At 43.3% G+C, this 18803-nt stretch overlaps 1 protein-coding gene across 2 annotated transcripts; it reads right to left on the bottom strand.

Moving 5' to 3' along the window:
* Positions 1 to 11921: 11921 nt before the first annotated feature.
* LOC311259724 (uncharacterized protein C1orf232) lies at positions 11922 to 16569 on the bottom strand. Of its 2 annotated transcripts, none has more exons than XM_084357013.1 (6): positions 16523 to 16569; positions 16063 to 16164; positions 15573 to 15949; positions 14008 to 14088; positions 13653 to 13759; positions 11922 to 13399 (listed from the first exon to the last, which is right to left on the bottom strand). In XM_084357013.1, exons 3-6 carry the CDS (start codon positions 15651 to 15653, stop codon positions 13033 to 13035), a joined length of 636 nt encoding a protein of 211 aa, XP_084213139.1. In that variant the 5' UTR covers positions 15654 to 15949; positions 16063 to 16164; positions 16523 to 16569; the 3' UTR covers positions 11922 to 13032. The 2 variants fall into 2 exon arrangements, with proteins under 2 accessions (XP_084213139.1, XP_084213140.1); XM_084357014.1 differs by lacking the exon at positions 16523 to 16569 and adding an exon at positions 16411 to 16469.
* Positions 16570 to 18803: the final 2234 nt, after the last annotated feature.

The following is an 18803-nucleotide window of genomic DNA, read 5'->3' as shown; positions in this document are numbered from 1 at the left end:
ATTACACATCTGAGTTTATGTTCAACCAAACAAGCAGAAGAAATTGCACAAAGTCTGAGGGAGACTGAGGCACGGTCCAGGGACACATGAAGCTCTGTGACGGAGTGAAGGCCGCAGCTGACTCTGGATTGAATCGTCTTAAACATGATACGGTGCTCGTATCTGACGCCGAGCTTCGGGTCCGGGTCGTGCCCTCTGACAGCGGTGTCTCCTCGAGGGGAAACGTGAGTGATCCAGGTGTCTAATTGGTCAATTAGCGTGTCACTCACACAGGTGTAAAAGTCCTCAAAAGGAGTGATTCATCGAGTCGAATGAAAAGGATTAGGGATCTCTGATGATGCTGCGGAAAAGGTTTCTTCACCTGCACAGACAGCAGACATGATGCCAGACAGATGATGAGCTTGTCAATTGAACATTTTCCTTTCTTTATTATTAAATGGTATTAAAACTGGTAGACGACACAACAGGCTGGAATCATTTGACACTGTAAGAACAGGGGATGCAGTCTCACTTATATCATCAAAGCATCAAAATGAATTAAAATAAGATTAAATAAAAGAAAATGGAGGATAAGTTTTATCATCAAGTAGTATGATTTTCATCCACAGGAGTTAAAGAACATGAAATAACGTGTGTTCAGATAAGATATTGCACTTGATTGATTGTTTTATTGATGAGATAGGATGTCCCATCTCATCAACAATATCTGTTTTTGTTGCCCCTGATACGGCGGGAAAACTGTCCCAACATCTAGTCAAATACATTTGTTTTTGTTGCTGCTAACAAGGACAGAAAATGTCCAAATGTCTCATCAAATATCTGTTATTGTTGCCCCATCATGGCCGGAAAATGTCCCAACATCTTGTCCAAAGTATCTGTTGTTGCCCCTAATATGGCGGATATCGCTTGATAACCGTCTCACCTGTCAGCTGTCAAGTCACCACCATCTCATCCACCTCCTGACGTGAAGGTCAGCTCATATAAATGCAATGTAACCGTGATATGACACGTATTGTAGAAATGTTTGTGTCTTCATTTTACACATATTCCTTCACAGTTTGAAATAACGTCAGAGAACATCCTCCAACCACCTTTTTAATATAGTTGTTTCACGTGCACACAAAGACGTGCTCATAAATACCGGCCCTCTACAACAGCCTTGTCCCACAATAGCTCTACCTCCTGACAGCCTCCGTCAACTCCTTATCAAGTGACACTGTCTCCTCCGCCCCATCTCCTCACCCATCACCTCTGCGCCCAGACAGACTGACACTTCAGATTCCCGTGTCAGAAATAGAGATGGACAGAAGGACTCCAAAGAGAAGCAGCACGCAGAGGAACGCAGGAATTTCTGTTGGGGGGTAAAAAAGCAAAAGAGCGACCGGCCGGAGGAGAGTCGGAGGAGCTTTTAATGATATCCTGATGACAGGCTGGATGGGAGCGTGCACGGCTCCTGCAGGAAGGGAAGGCTGTAAGACGAGCCATGTGGGCTTGTGTAGCTGTGAATAGACGTGTGCTCTGTTACGCTCCGACCCTGCGTGTCTCCGTACCTGCACTGTTCATACATGATGAGAAACGGGAGCAGCGGAGTCTCCAGCTGTGCATCAATGTGTAATTTCCGACTTGGATGGATTTGTTACGGGCCACTGGTTCCTCCAGGCTCGATTTGCTGGGCAGGGATGCATGATCGGGCTGTGGTGTTGCTGATGTGTTAGATAAGCCCTGCAAAAATGTCATCGCTCCTTTTTTTTCTTTGTATGTTTCTAATTCAAAATGTAGCTGGTAACACAGGCTGCTGATTACATTTACAAGAGCAACTGTAGACGGTTCACTGCGCTTGATATTAACCAGGTGGTACAGCGTGTTGTCAGACCACGTCTAAAGGGGTTATTCCTGTTCAAAATGTCTGCTGTCAGAGCTCCTGGATGCATTACGTTACCTCTCTGACATGATTCCTACAAATCTAGTACAAATTAAATGTACTGATGGGAATGAGAGTGCGATCTTTCAACAGTCTGTCATCCACGATCATGATGTCGTCCTCAGATACACAGAAAAATGACAGTGGACAGCACTCGTGTGAAGAACAAAGAGAGCTACAGAGAAATTTAAATTAGAGCTGTTGTGATACCATATTTTCCTTCCTGATACCGATTCTGGTAAAACGTAAATGGCTCCATACAGCTCCCCTGGCGTAATCCAAGTCTCAGGAAGCACCAGATCCCAAACTGCTTTGTAAAGACATTATTTACCTGTTTTTTAATAATCATTAACGCTCACCTCATCTGGAGTGTTTGCACGAGCTCGACCATGTATTGAGGGTGTAAATGGCGTCTACAGTAGGTGTTATGTTTTGGATGTACTTCAAGTTAAATAAATTGTTTTCCTTTTAAAAATTTGGGGTACTTGTACTGACCTGGATTGGTGCTGGACCAGACCCAGCTTAAACCCTTAATGGAAAAATTCAACACTTTGGAAACTAACCCTTATTTTTATCCTGCCAAGAGTTAGATGAGAAAATTGTAAACCAATTGCCAGAATAAATGTTAGCAAAGGAAACTTCTACAAAACCTGAAACTTTACGTTTGTTTAGTTTCAATTTTCTGTCTTGTCACAACACTGTGCTTTAGCTCTGCTTAAGTTTGCGCAAAAAAAAAAAAAAAAAGACTTGGTTAGTGTTAGGAAAACATCATGGTTTGGTCCAAATGATCATGGATGGAGAAGGTCCGATATCCTCTGCAAAAATGGACTAGAAATATCTGAAGGTGTCCTTTAAAAATATCCAGTGGTGACTCGAACTGCTGTCGGCCGTTTGGCAGCCTGTTGCTTTATACCAACACCCCCAGCCTCCGATATGAAAGGTGGCTAATAAGCATATAATACATATAAATGTCAACCTTGAATTTATCTGTGGTTTGCAGAAACATTAACTGCTAACGTTATATTCTTTATGGTAAACATGAATCAGGTTAGCTTAGCTTAGCATACAGACAAGAAAGGTGGGAATCAGCTAGCATAGCTCTGTTTAAAAGGTTAGAAAACCTGCTTGCAAGTACTTCTAGCGCTCACTAAATAAAACATTACACTGTGTTAATTTTTGATCCAAACAGAAAACGTGTGAAAAGACCAAGACGTGGTTCGAAGGGAGGTTATGTGCTGGGATATTTTAGCTAACAGGCTTCTAGCAAGTGTAAGAGCGGCATCGATCTTCTCATCGAACTGTCTGCAAGAAAACAAAAACATCTCTGAGCCATCGCTGCATGAAGTGGGATCATTATTGGGTTAAAATTACAAAAGTTTTAGCCGTTGACATGACAAGCGCTTTGTTTTAAGCAGACCGAGACTTTAGATCCAAAGTGATGAGAAAACAACAACGAGGTGTTTCTGCTTCTCAGTGTCTTGCAGGAGGTGGTTGGTTCTCACGGGGAGCTCTGTGAGTGTGTGTGTGTGTGTGTGTGTGTGTGTGTGTTTAGGCTTAGAGGTTGTAGCTGCAGGTCGGGGCGCAAAAGCAAAGAACAACAACCCTAAACAGCTGTGGCAACAGTAACCCGAGCCTGACGGGGACTCTGTGGAAAGGCTAAAGAATCGATTAGCATACCAGCAACCGCGATACCCAAATATACAGCCTAAAGATATCACACACACACACACACACACACACACCAGCACGTTTATTGTCCGAGCGACCGCAACGACCAGCGGCCCAGAACAACAATGTGACAATCCGGCCCACGAGGAGCGAGCGTGATTGATGTAGAGCTGTAACCCTCTGGCATATCGCTCCCTTAAAAATAAACTCCACAAACTATAATTTCGGAGGCAGAAACATCTCAGCTGCTCGGTTTTATTTTCTGTGTCGTGTGTGGGAATACCGAGGCTCATGTTCCTCGGCCTCAGCGCTCCTCTCGGTAGGTGGCCCCCCCGTTATGTGGAAACGATCGATGCGACCGACGAACGCAAACATGAATCGAGGAAAAAGAAAAACACACGCATTGACTGAAAGTTATTGACTTGTGGTGATGGGACAATCCCATAAGCCCTGAGCTCCTGTTAGAGAGTGTCAATAGCTGCAGGAAAACCTATCTATTTACAGTGGACGGACCTACATTTGGAGATCGGGTTTCAACAGAGATGGATGATGGGTGGCAGGGTGAGTGCGTGTTTGTGTGTTTGCGTGCCTGTGCCTGTGTGTATTTGTGTTTTTGGTGGGTTTGCGGTGCGGCCAGGAGGGAGGTCGGCGGCTTAGCGGGGAGATTACCCCTCAGCTGGGAAAAAGAGGGGGTTATAGGCGGCAGGTTTTCTTTTTAGGGGGCCCCCGAATCTGTTCCTAAAGAGTCACGGGATTACACAAACTGAGATTGAGCCTGTAGATTAGAGGGATGAAACGTCCTGTGAGAACCTCCTGAACGCGAGGTGAGGGCTTGAGGATTGGGGGTGTTTGAATAATTCACCTCCCTGCCCCCGTTCTCCTCCTCCAAAAACACTGTAAAACCTTTCAGAGAGGCTCAGCGTCAACACGACAGTTAAATAATTCTCAGCTCTTCTGATTAAAAAAGAAAAAAGAGGCTGATTTCATACTGCAGCTGCGGCCTACAGAAGACGGTTAGGGCCGCTGTTCAAAAACAAAAAACACAATTGAGTTACTTTTTTCTCAGAATTAAAGACAGAGGGGGGAAAAAGTCAGAACTCAATTTTTATTTTTTGCAGTGGCCCTAACCCTCTTCTGTATTCGGCTGATCGTGGTCCACCCACTCATTTTTACTTGTTGAAATGCCTTTAAAAGGGCCATTACAACCAGTAACATGCAGTATTTTCCAAAGTTACGGAGTACCAATACTTCGTTACTGTACTTGAGTAGATTATTCAGGTATCTGCACTTTACTTGAGTATTTATTTTTCACCCCTACTTCTTATTTTCTCACTTTGTTGCTGCTCAGGACGCTTATTAACCCAAAATGTCTGTATTTGACGTCCTGGGAATGAGACTCAACAATCAACGATCTTTCCGCTGAATCCTACTGACTCTACCTGTAAGTTTAATAGTCTTTGATTTATATATATATGACATGAGGTTCACTTAGCTGTGCACAGAAACGGCCTGTAGAAATGTCCTTCAGAGGGAAACTTTGGACTTTCTTACTTTTACTTGATTAAAGAAGTTGAATCTGTACTTCTACTTGTGTGTACGTTTGCCACCTGTGGTATTTATGCCCCAAAATGACATTCGACAAAATTCATTCACAAGGGTCATATTTGACATATTAAGGCCGACCCAGTCCTTTTTTTTACCAGCTGAAATACCTTTAAAAGGGCCAATACAACAACTAAACACTTCCCAAAAGCTAATTGCGGCTCCTCCTTCTTGACTGAAAGGGTATTTATGCCTCAAAATAACTTGATTTCATTCACAAGGGTCATATTTGGCAGATTATAGCCCACCAAGTCCCTTTCACCTGTTGAAATGCCTTTAAAGGGCCAATACAACCAGTAACATGCAGCTCCTAGCGTCTCACTGAGAGGTGATTTATTCACTGATGCCTCAAAATGACTTGATTTCCCTCATGAGGAGCATTATGTTAAGCTCTCTTAGATGTTATGAAAGTAAATTCAAATTATTTTCACTTATCAATATTTTAAAAGCGCCGTAACTTCAAAGTAGTTACATTTTGGAGGATTAAGTGACGAGCTTTTTAAAAATCACACTGCACTTTCACAGGGATCCACACATCATCACTGGAGGATTAACAAGGCTACAAGTTGCAGGTCACACTAACCCAGCAGAGAGGTAGACTCACTTTTTAAAAATCAAGCTGCCTCCTTCTTATCTCTGCAGACGTACTGCAAACACCAGAGATTAACGCCGCCGACTGCTTCGGCTACATGCTTGTTTGGGGTCTATCCTGCCTTTAGCTGATAAAACTATCAGAGCGTCGTCTGGTGCAAAGTTACAGCTAATCTCTCCAACTCTTCTGCTGGAAGAATGACCTCTGTGCAGGAGCGGATCTGAAGCGTCCAGTCGGTTAAATACGACCACATTACTTTTCCAGACATTAGCGTAATTACTGTAAACACGAGGGGCCATTAGAGACGAGATAAGGAGCCTCTGGAGATGTTTCATATCGAGCACCGCTGGGTCGGATTTCATGTCAAGTTCAGTGGAAATAAAAGTTTACAGCACAAATAAGAGATAAGACTATTGTAAGATTAGTCTGGCATCAAAGAAGCTTTGTGGAAAAGTTATTTTTACACTCGCCAAAGCTCATTGTGTCCATCCTGAAGGGACTTCTGTGTTGTTCTTGAAGACGGTCGTTAGTTTATGTTTGCAGACTCCATTTCTGCATGGACGTTAGCTACTGTTGCTCTCTGTTAGCAGAGCGTAAAGAAGCACCGAGACGACGCTCTCGAGAACGTGCATGAAGTCACATCCTTTAGACTGTCGTGGAAAATCTGTCAGGGATCACATAAACTCTCAGCTGCAGGCTCCATCTCAGACTTGTATCTGCTGACAGAGCATACAGAAGCACATATAGTCTGTACAATATTCTTTAAAGAGATATTTGGTTTTGTTGCTTCCGTAGTCCAGCACATTAAATCTGAAATGCGGGTTGTCACCTTTCTTTTGAGGGCGTTTATATTCACATCAGATGAAAAGCGTCTGAATTTAAGCATTTTCTTACATTATCTCCTAATTTTAGCAGAACAAAAAGTATATTTATGGATGTAATACAGTCATGATGTGTGATATTTGGTGTCAAACTTCACGTCCATGCCCTGTACTTTTCTCTTTAGTCTGGTGTTCAGCAGGTAAAATGCTTACAGCTAACTTACTTAGCTGGTTAAAAACAAAACTCTTGGATCGACCCCCTTGAAATTCACATCTTTCCGCCTTATCAGGTGTCCCTGCTGGGGGACAAACCCATGAAAAAGTGTGTTATTCTCCTCTCATATTTTCAGACTGTATTTGCGTGTGCATGTTTTCCTCACACTCTCGCTCCAGGCAGGCATGGCAAATGTAAGCAAGTACCTGAAAAAGCCTCAGACAGAGTGTTTTTGTGTACAACTTTGCAGCCGCAGGTTGGTTTCCAGATGGGACCGCTGCTGGAGTGTGTGAGTCATCGCGTCTGTTGAGACGCTCGCCGCAGCATCGTCATACCTGAGTGCTCCCAGACATGTCTGTCTGGCTTTTCATGTGAGAAAATGTGTGTGTGCGAGGTTGAAAGTCAAATATCACCTTTCCTGTTTGCTTTTACAGCCCCTGTTCCATAATTTCACCTGTAAATCTTCTCCCCGACTCACTTCTGATCTGGGATATTACAGACAAAACAAGCCGGCTGTTGAGGCGGCGGAGAGACGACACCTCAGGGCCAGATTCTCGATGACTTGTTTCATGAGCTTAACAACTTCGGGACCTTCGGCTGTAATCTTGAAGACAAACTTCCCTGAGCCTGGCACAGTCTGCTCCCTTTGGCTGCATAATTTATGACTTGCGTTGGCCAAGAGGAGGAACGCTGGAAATGCGACATCGACTTACAACATAATCATACGGTAGTTTGACCTGAATTCAATCGAACTGCAGTATGCGTCTAAAATGGTCCCGCTGACCTCATGTGATGTTTTTCCTTTTCTTTTTTCAGCACGCCGATCGACAAAGAAACGAGTCTTGCGGATCACCAGATTGCCCTCAGAGGATTGAGAAATCATCTGCCTACAATGCAAATCTAATTTTAAACTTTCTTTGCACATTCGGTTCGTCTAAATTTATCTTGAGCGTGCACTTAACTCGAGAAAAAAATGTGATATAAAAGCTCTAAAAACATCCAACCTGTTGCCGTAATCACCGCTCATTATTGCCATAAATCATCGCGGCTGCAAAAGTAATCCCACCACAAAGGCCGATCGCGGATATAAACAGATTTAACTTGTTATCTTCTCTAATCATCCCCTGTCCAGATGAGCCGGCAGAGAGAAGGAAAAAGCATTGTGGGTTGTGTGCGCGTCAATTAAAGCCGGCTCACACACAAACCTTGTGGGCTGCTTTTTGTTTGAAGTAATTACAGCGTGTGGAACGGAGCCCGGGGCAAGGTGCGAAGCAGTTTAGTCATCGTTGTTCTTCAGCAGAGAGAAGGAAAAAAAGAAAGTACTGAATGATGTATTTGGTGTAGAGAGAAAGAGAGGAGGGGGAGGGGAAATGTTTGTGCTGCACTGAGAGCCAAATGTTAAAAGGCCAGTGGATCAGAGAGACGGAGGGGTGAGGTACACACCTGTTTGAGAAAGACTACGGATGATAAAAGACGCTGTGGGAGCATGTGTGAGACTTTTTTACACTGAAGGCTAAAACTGCTGCTGATGTGTGTGTTTGTGGGAAAAGTCCCTCATGCATCTGCCAAGTGAGTGTAATGTATCAGAACAGCACCGGTGCATCAGACTGAAATCCACTTTCGATTCATTTTCAGTGTTAGTCTGAGTTACCGGATGTGGACGGTTTCCTTCCACCATCTGTGTGTCGCTCTTACTGAACTGTTCAAAACCCCCGTCGCTACGTGAGGCGACAACAACCGCCGAGCTCATAACCTCCACGCCGAAACTGGCAAATTACTTTAACACTAGCATGTAAGCTAATGTGAAGCTAGCAGCTGTTACCTTTTCTTTGCAGAGCCGGAGCTCACCTCCCCGTGTGAAAACCAGCCCAGATAGCAAAACCGTACCAGACATGTTTATCCGGCCCACATGCAGCGAGGAATGACGGCACTTGAGCAGACCGCCCAAGTCAGTCCACGTGGGCCGGATTAAAGGGATAGTTCAGTTCTTTTGATGTGGTGTTGTATGAGGAACTTATCCCTAGTCAGTGTTTTACCTGCAGTAGATAACCCACAACAAATTTTGCAATCGGGGACCACATTTTGCAGGGACACCGTCGCTGCATCCTGGGTTAAACGCCAATGAAGACGATTGTGATTGATGAAGACATGCAAAACAAGCGAGCAGGAGTGTTTTCCACTATACTAGAATGAGAAATGGTGCAGCCAGACCTTTCTCCTGCACCGACACAGTGCTGTGCAACACTGTTTCAGTGTGGGAGGAGGCCTGGTGGACGGTGAGACTGCATCATAAATCAAGCACAGTTTCATAGATGAGGCCTAATCAGGCAGATGAAGTGCAAATACCTGCGGGGGGTTGATTAAAGGTATTTCGGTCTTTAAAAAAGGACCGGTTTGTAAGAAAAGTTGATGTTTGAGTCTCATTCCCAACTCGTCAGGAAGTAACGCTTTGGGATCGCACGTCTGGGCGGCTGTCAGTATTTGATGAGTTAGGGCTGAGACTCAAAAATCAATTCACACAGAAATAAAGGCTGAAAGATACAGTTCAAGTGTTTGAGAAGCTGCTGAGAGAACTTCTTTATAGTTTTTTTTATTTCATCTCTGTTTGTGGACCAAACAAAACAAACATTTTTCCCTTTGATATAAGAAGTAGGTCATTATATTAGAGTCCCCAAAGTCACATCCAGACTCGAGACATGACAGACTCCTCATCCATCCGGTCCACTCTTCCACCAGACTCCCTGTCCACCAACCATTACTGTTCAGTTTGATGCTTTCATGCTCCACAAACCCCATTTCCTCTGAGTGCTGCTCGCTTGGTGTCATAAAAACTGCAATATGGACCTCAGCGATGCGCATCGGCATCAAACACTCAGCAGCAGTCATCAGCTTTCGCTCAAACAAGCCGCTCTCATGATCCCATCATCCCCAAAAAAAATCAGCTTTCGGGGAATAAATTTACCTCTCGAGCTTGTTTTATGATCCGCGACACAGAATCTGGGCACGTTACATAAATATGTCCAAAAAGCCGAACGTGTCGCCGAGTTGTGAGGAGGGAGAGGATCTGTTCTGACTCAAAGTGAGACTGACAACTGTGGAAGTCCGGACAAAAATACAGAGACTCACCGACGTTCACAGGATCCACGATGACAGGCCTGAAATCTGACTGACACTGGAAACACATGGAAATAATGGAGGCCGGTCAGCTAAAAAAAGCATGAACTTGAGCTCCGGGTACGTTTGCTCACGTAATGGGACCATAAGAAGCTTTTTATTAGGGCGTATTGTCAAATTCAGATGGAAATGTCAACAAAAGGCCCTTAAATCGAAAAGGAAACGGTATTGTATATGAGGAAGCACGGCACAGCAAGAGAGGAAGTGGGTGTAGATCAGGGAAAACAGGAAATTAAAGGAGGTGAAGGGAAAGAGATCAGAGAGGAAAATGTAAGAATGATTGAGAGAGAACATGAACAGATTTTTGGCTTCGTTACAGATGATGGTTTTAGTGTGTGTGATGATAGAGGGGCAGTAAAACAGGGACAGGAGTGAGGAGACAAATGTTGTACAGTCAGAAGGTAAAGGGAGCCTCCTGCTGGTCAGAGGAGCATCAGATTAAAGTCATGCTCTGGCATTTCTGTTGGTTTTGTCACTTTTATTCAATTTAAAAGCCAGATAAGACTTTAAGACTTAAGTGATCTGGAGGTAGAGACCAAAATCAACAAAAGCAGACAGAAGGCCCAGCTGGACGGAGGCTCCAGGGATTTAAAGACAAAGACAGAAGAAAACAAACAACAAAAACTCAAATATTTCATAATAAACTAACTGTATTTTTTGCTACTTTAACATAAAGATGTAACATTTTTCTTGACCCACACTAATTGGACCTAAGTGAACTTGGTTCTGCTCCACCGCTACGATGCTCGAGCAGTTCTCTTGTGACGACCGCCCGTCTGGTTTCCTTTGTGATGAAACAAAAAGGCCACTCTTCCAACATCTCTTGGCCTCCACATCTTGGTGGTTTCATTTAGGTTTACAACCTCGACTGCATCACTGAACGTTGACCGTTTATTTTGTTTTAATCCTGCCACTGGCCGCCTGTTTCAGTCAGCAGTCTTACCTCTTCTGCTATCTGCAGATAGTGTCTTCAATCCCCATTGCTACAGGAAACAAGAACCTCTGAGGCAGCAGCAGCTTTTACCTTTTCTTTATGGGGATTTAGCCATTTTAATGCCAGGGCTCATCTTCCCACACATAGTTCTCCCAACATGGCTGCCACCAGGTAAAGGTGAGGTAACCTGCTATTTTCAGACAGTCGGTTGTTGCTCCCCTTAAGTTTTGAGACCTTAACACACAGACAGTCTGTCCTGTGTTTTTCAGTCCTGATCCTGAAGCCCCCTGTCCTCCATGTTTTAGATGCTTCCCTGCCCAAACACACCTGATGCAGATGAATGAATGAGCTCGATGACGAGCTGATCATTTGAATCAGGTGTGTTAGATCAGAGAAACATATTAAACATGCAGGGACCTGGACTGACAAACGCCACCTCCCATTATCTCCACACCCGGTTCACACTCTTATCGCTTACATAAACTAATCTTTTAAATCTTTTGTGTGTGTTCACGCCCTCCTGTTACAAGCCTGAGCCAAGTTTTTAGAAAAAACTAATCCCTCACAGAGCTGGTTTACTGTGTCTGTCAGTGATTTTCATCTTCTTTTAAGTTGTGTAGAGTTGCGATCAGGCTTTAAACTAGATCTCCATTAGCCTGTGTCACTGCTACTGGCCTTTATTTTGAAGTTGCCTATCTGTTTTCTTTGACAGTTTCATATAATTATTATTTAAATGACTATTTAGGGCCCGTTTCAGCTTGTCTGCTTTGCATGTGTTGCAGAGAAATTACAGAGTAAAGCTGCAAAAATGTCTGTTTCAGTCTCATCCTGTCTTATCTGTTATCCTGCAACAATCATATGTAAAAACTTACCTCCACATTTGTAATACAGGGAGCTCAAAAGCTGTGTTTTCTTTCAGTTTTGTAAAATGATCGATGACATTTGAATGTCAGAAGACACAAACGTAACGTTTGCTCGTTCACTCATGCTCTGTCTTTGTTTCAGTGCAGCAGGCTTTATTATAACATGCCAGAAAAACAAAACAACAGAATTAAAACATACAACAAGACCAAAACCAAAAACATAAAATAATATTCAAAGCCTCGTTTCTTCTTTCATGTCACAAAAAAAAATAAGGAATGTTTCCAAACTCACACTTTGAGTGCAGCACGTGTCGGTCCGTCACAATCAGAAAAAAAATTCAAGTCAGTTAAGTCATCGCGTCAGTGCACCTGACGTCATCTCACCACACACACACACACACATTCATGTTTCACACGTCTCCTCTCGCTGGTGTCTGAGGAGAGAAGAAGTAGTTTTTATAAACTCTCGCGTTATGTAATAGTCGTGTCGCACGGCCAGATCTGCTAACAGAAATCCGCTGCCCTCTGAACAGGTTAAGTGAGATAATCCTCGGCTAATCCAGCTATCGCAGCCTTTAATCTCTTAATCCGTTTTTTGCTAAACTACAGATTAGATCGAGGTTTGCTGACAGGTGTGAAGGCCTCTTTTTGTGGTTTATTAAGCACTTTGGGAAGGAAGATATCACCCGGACTGTACTGTGAAGCCTGTAGACCAGGTGTGTTACCTCTGACGTACTGATGCTACGTTGCGTCTCCAGCTGATAAAGAGACGTTTAGCTTCTAGGAAGATATGTATCGTGCAGCCGCCTCATCTCCAACGATGAAGAATTTAATTATTTATAATAAATCTCTTTCGGTAAAAGCTTTTTTAGAAGTCCCCAGAAGTAAACTCCAGCGTTAGCGTGTATTTATGTACTTTGTGTCTGTAAATGTGCGCTCAGGGTCACGGAGATTTTATTTTTAGGTTTTTAAATATCCCATCATTCACTTTATAATCCCTCCTTGCTCTTAAATACTTTTCTCTCTTTGTGTCCTGGGAATGTTTGGGTCTAAATTAGTGTCGTGGGGAAAAAGTCGTCTATAGGAGACGAGTTCAATAGTTCAGAGTCTGATTTAAAGACGGGGGACTTCTACAATAGCCGTATAGTTTAGTCACATCCTGTGTAGAATAAACCCTCCTCCTAAACTTCCTACGCCTTTCATCATATTGTTTATCTTCTCCAGGCTCCTTCATCGTGAGCAGCTAGTTGCTCTTGGTCTTCAGCTCTGCCAGCTTGCTGGTGACAAAGTTCCACTTGAAGGAGGCCTCCTCGCTGCCTCCTCCCAGCGAGACGTATTTGGAGAAGCTGTTGTTGCTGCTCCGTCCTCCTCCTCCTCCTCCTCCTCCTTTGCTCTCCTCTCCCTCGGTGATCTGCCCGTCCTGGCTCTCCTCCCCTCCGGCCTCCGTCACTCCCTCCTCAGCCTGGCCTGCTGCCGCCTCGTTCGATGCAGCGGAGGCGGCGGCTGCGGCCTCCGCCTGCTTCTTGGCAGCCCAGTTGGTCGCAAAGGTATCCCAGAATGCAGAGCGTCGAGCGGGTCGAGGAGGCTCCTCCGGCTTTACTGCAAGGGGACTGAGAATTCAGAGAAAAGCGTGGGGATGATTTTATTTATTTATTATTTATTTCCCCTAAAAATTAAAATGTACAGTGTAGCAAAATCCATCTACTAGCATCTCTAAATCAAAGCCTGTTAACTTGACAACATTGTGTGCACACAAACTATAAAAACACCCACAGGTTACACCAGACGCTGTACAAACCCCCCCACAGATGGTACGAGGTGCAAGAATGACACCCGACCAGGAAGAGAAAGATTTCCACTCACTGGTCGGCGACCGGCGGACTCTCAGTCTCCTCTAGAAGCTGGTGTTCATCGTCTTTGTTGAAGAGAGTTGATAGCCTGTTCCAGCTTTTAGTCCCGGCCCCCTGCATCTGGACACACACACACACAGGGTCAAAGGTCAAAGTAGGTCAACCATTAGGTGGCTTCAAAGGGTCAGCTGAACAATAGCCCTCTGTGATACATGTAGATGAAAACTTTAAGGTGATTTTACCGAGGAAGGATGGAAGGAACACTGAAGCTGTGTGGTACGGTTAATAGTTCATATCATGATCTCTGTCCTCTACAGTTACATAAAACGTCCCAAAAAATGAAGGACGAGCCGTCAGTATTCACATACTTTCCTGGCCAGCTGGGAAACAGCGTTGGGTCCCTCATCCTCCTGCACTGGACTCATCATATCATTCTCCACCTCCGTGACCTGAAATCAGAGGGACAAAGATGAAATGGATGCACCGCTCAGCAAAGTCCTGACTCTGTTTACAATCTACTGCCTGATGCACAGGATGTGTGCTCATTGGTCGACATCTAGTGGACATGGTGGATACTACAGCCTGTAGAAAACTCAGGTACATAGAAAATTATCAATATTTCGTTCCCTTTTTTCACTTTTCAGATCGTTTTAATACTTTGTTTCTGTTTTATGAATATTATTTCCACATCAGCGTACGTTTTGTCTTGACATCATGGTAATACGAGTCTCATATTTCAAGTATGTGGAGCAATGTCGACTCAAACAGCAACTCTGCACATCCATCTAAATGGAAACTATCCCTCTGAACACACACACACACACACACATATATATATATATATATATATATATATATATATATATATATATATATTCCCAGATGCCCTGTTATTATGAGACACCACAGTCTGGTCTGAGTGCACCCCGAGGCCCTGGCTATCAGTCCCGTCCCCCCGTGTCAGTCACTCAGTGGAATGCCAACTAATCCGTTTGTTCAGCTCCCCTGCAGGATCGAGTTTCTCGGCCCTCCACAGATCTGGGTCACCGCAGCACTGTGGGACCAGACTCTGGATGGAGTGCAGGTATCGGTACGTGTATGTAAAATAGATCCTCTCGAAGAAAAATGACTATTACTGATGCAACGAGGTGAAGCTGGAGCTGGAGCTAGTTTTAATTAGTTAATATCCAGTCTGGTAGTTTAATCCAGTGGTTTGGTGCCTCCAAAGTGTTGCAGGGTAAATCTGAAGGGTCATGAGATGATGAATGATGCAGGGAAAATTAACTAACACTGTTCTGCTACATGAAAAAGTGTTTATTTTTTTTGTTTTTTCTCTTTGTTTGGTGAAATGAAGACACTTACCTCATTAGGCCTCGAACAATTATTTAAAGGAAAATCTGTAAATTGTGGGATCATCAGCCAAACAGATACGGTTTTGTACAATGATCATCTGAATCTGAAAAGTAATGGGTAACTATTGTGTTTAGATAAAAGTAATGAAGGAAAAAGGACAGTATTTCCCTCTGCGATGCACTGGAGTAGAGGTATACAATGAAAATACTCAAGTAAAGCCTCAAAATAGTACTTCATTATCGTACTTAATTGATTAAATGTTGTACATGTCTGCAGCTGGATTTCATCTTTTACACTGGAAACAGCTGAGTTCACTCAAGATCTGCACTCCAACATTAACAAACACACTTTAATCAGTACATAATTTCATTGCCAGAATAAAACACACAAGAGGAAGTAGAGTTTCGGCCCAACTTCTCCCTGAAAGTTCCCTTTGCACAGAAAACAAAACAGCTCATCTGACCCTGCGATGAATAAAAAATGATCTGCTGACTTTCTGACTTTCGATGCCAACAACCACATCAACTTTCCGGCACTTTGATACGTGCGTACGAAGCAGCAAAACTTGTAAAGTCCGTACCTCTTCAGCAGCGTCCTCCTCATACTCGGGGTTGAGCGTCTTCATCACCTTGCTCTTGTACACCTTCCACATCGGGTTCATCCTCGCACAGACGGATGCTCAACACTCAGGGGGAAAGACCTGTGAAGACCTCTTTACGCCTCTGTGGTCCACCCTCCGCCAAGGCTCCACTTCCAGCTTCAGGGCTCGGTCTCAGTTGGTCCAACGCTGACCTGTTTCCATGCGTAAACTCCTCAGTCAGCTGGGCAGCGCGGGGAGGCTGTTCAGCACCGAGGGCCGCACTGTTTCATAGCGTTTCTCCTGGTCTGGTTGTGTCTGACGGGGGTTGACAGCTGCTTTCCTCCCCTCAGAGCGTCTGAACAGGTAGAGCTGGGAAGCTGTGCTGCCCGTGCATGCGCCCACGCAGGTGCACAAACACACACATCACACACACATCACACACACACAGACTAGATTCAGCGTCACGGTTCAGAATCCCTGCCTTGGTTACCTGGAAACAGGTGTAGATTTCCTCATGTATATTTCAGAGGGTCTCTATCCCAGAGCCAGAGGTCCATTGTCAGCCAGCGTTGATAGACTGGCTCCTGTAACCCTGACGCACACACACACACACACACACACACACACACACACACACACACACACACACACACACACACACACACACAGACACACACAGACACACACACACATGCAAAGTAAAGACATGTTTATGTTCAGATTGGATGATATTTATGCTTTTCTATGGCTCATTTTGTCAAGCAAGTTCATACAAGTTCTCTTCCTAACACGCCTCATCAGACTGACATTAATAATTATAAAAACACGCATTAATTACTTGCAATCTGATCTGTAATCCCCTATAAACTACCTCCACACACACGTCGATGCCTGCAGGTTATTTATTGAACTTTAAACCACATCACCCAACACTTATCTTCCACTGTTACCTGGCCACTTCCTTGCAGTTCCTCTCCTCTCATTGGCTGCTCCGGCGTATCAGTCAAACACCAATCAGACTCAGGCGCACCGTGAGTTTTTTTTTTTTTTTTTTTTTTTTTTAAACTGGTCGCTCGGCAACCCGAGAGGGCCGGCGAGTGTCGTGTAGATAAAGAGGGATGTATAAAGCTTTGATGACTGATTGGGTTTCAGTGGCCGCCCACAACAATACAGCTGACTACAGAGACGCACACTGTTCAGCCTGAAAACACATGTTGATATCTAAGAAACAACTACATGTAATGTGTCTCAGTTATCTCTCTTATTATAGCATTGTAAAAACTCTACACTGGATTAAAACAATGCTATAAACACGCTATACGTTAATGTAAAGCTATCCAGTGTAGCCGTGATTATACATCAGAGGAATCTGATCTGATCTTGTCCTGTAGCTCTCCTCCTCCTCCCGGGTTTGATTACCACACACAGTTCGACAGTAATGAAGCTGTAAGTCCAGGCGGAGTCCATAAGATCAGCATGAATTATGAACACACTTCTGTGGACGACACGTCTACGCACACAAACTGATGGATGCCGGTTATTTGAAGAGCAGCCAGTTTTTGTTGTGGCCGGAGGAGCTCATGTTTCAGGGCTGGAAAAGGACACACCCAAGTGTTTAACACACAGCGCCAGGTTTTTTATTCTTTCATGGCCTACATGTACGTCTGTGAAGGGTTTGTTGTGAGGTAAATGTGCCTAACAGGACTGTGATCGAGAAGATGTGGGAAATTAAGTTCATAATCAGATGACACGTTAGATTAAACTACTGTACTGAGGCAACGAAATGCAGTTTGACTTCTAACCACGAGTGCAAAAAGCAGTGGAGTGCAGAGTAACGTTAATATGATGAGTAATAAAATGTAAATAGGCAGGAAAGGGTTGAATATGTTAAGATATATACAGTATGAACATGTGCAGCAGAGACAGGAGTTAAAATATATAGTGATGGTACAAATAATGGCCATTATATGCAGAATAAAGAGCTGGAGGTATGATATGAATATGAAATATCATGGTCTCACTACCTCTGTATTTAAAGAGCGTGGATGTATTTGCATAGCATGATCTTACCTCTCCCTGGAGGTCACAGTCCAGCCAGCAGGCAGTGCTGGATGTAATATTCAGATCTTCTTCTTAAGTGAGAGTTTATCATGTTAATGTTACTGCTGTTGTTTGAGGTAGAGCTCATTTCAAAAATGTATACACGTTTTTATAATGTTAATTAAGTAGCTCAAATGTGTATTTAAGAAGTTGTATCCAAAAGTCATACTTGATGAAAAGTAAAGATATCGTGTTTAAAAAGGGCTTTGGTAAACGTGAAAGTCACCTATACAAGTAGCACTGGAGTAAAAAGTCTTAAAGTATCTGATATTAAATGTACTTAAGTCTCAAAAGTCCCAGTAAAAGTACATTTTACATATATTTACATGTATGTACTGTATATTATGGGCCGATGGGATCAGATATACAGCATTTTTCCAGCATCTGATTGATAAAATAAATTAATTTTAAAAAGTCGTACTGTGTCTCTTCTGAGTAACTACTAACTAGTGGACGTATACAGTAGTACTACAAAATTGTCATTTTTTTGTGTGACGTATTTGTAAGTATAGTACTTTGGTGATTATGCTTAACTTTCAGAGGTGTGTTAATGGTCGTGGACATAAAATGTGTGAGAAATCTTCCTCAAATTAACTTTCAGAGGCAAAATTCTATCTGGGATTCAAATAATGTGCATGGGTATGAATACACTGACAGTTGAAAAGATCTTAGTTTTATTGATGTGATGAGTCTATGTTTTTGTTTTTAATCATCTTGCATTCAAGCCAGTTGTCCTCTCATCACCTCGAGGCTGCCATCACTCCTCTGTGTATATTATTATGATGAATGTCCAGATAAAAAGAAAGAAACATAACATGCAGTCTATACTTTTACAGGTTGTAGCCTTAGATTACCACAAGGTGGCTCAAGAGTCCTTTCCAGTGTTGAACATCTGGCTTCGGACACTGAGAGGAGGAAGTAATTTCTAATACTGCGATCAGTGATTGTAATAATGTGATTTTATTATCAGGAAACAGTTTGTTAATGCGTATATAAAGCAGTGAGGGTAATGTGTCCCAACTTAGATAATCAGATAATCAGTGGCAACAAATACAATATGGGAAAAGGTGCCGTGGCAGCAAACACATCTTTATAAAAAGGATATTTAAAGCTTGAAAAGAAGCAACAAGA

This window comes from Pagrus pagrus, assembly GCF_965226575.1.
Source record: "Pagrus pagrus genome assembly, chromosome: 7".
Taxonomy (NCBI): Eukaryota; Metazoa; Chordata; class Actinopteri; order Spariformes; family Sparidae; genus Pagrus; species Pagrus pagrus.
Note: the sequence above shows the minus strand (reverse complement) of the source record. Positions and strands in the feature narration are given on the sequence as shown.

Bases quoted from the DNA above. Each gene is read 5' to 3' on its own strand.
- LOC311259724 (XM_084357013.1), bottom strand. From the start codon at position 15,653: ATGAACCCGATGTGGAAGGTGTACAAGAGCAAGGTGATGAAGACGCTC. The intron at 14,089-15,572 runs GTACGGACTTTA...CTCTGATTTCAG, and splicing joins AGGAGGACGCTGCTGAAGAG to GTCACGGAGGTGGAGAATGA. The intron at 13,760-14,007 runs GTATGTGAATAC...GTGTGTGTCCAG, and splicing joins TTTCCCAGCTGGCCAGGAAA to ATGCAGGGGGCCGGGACTAA.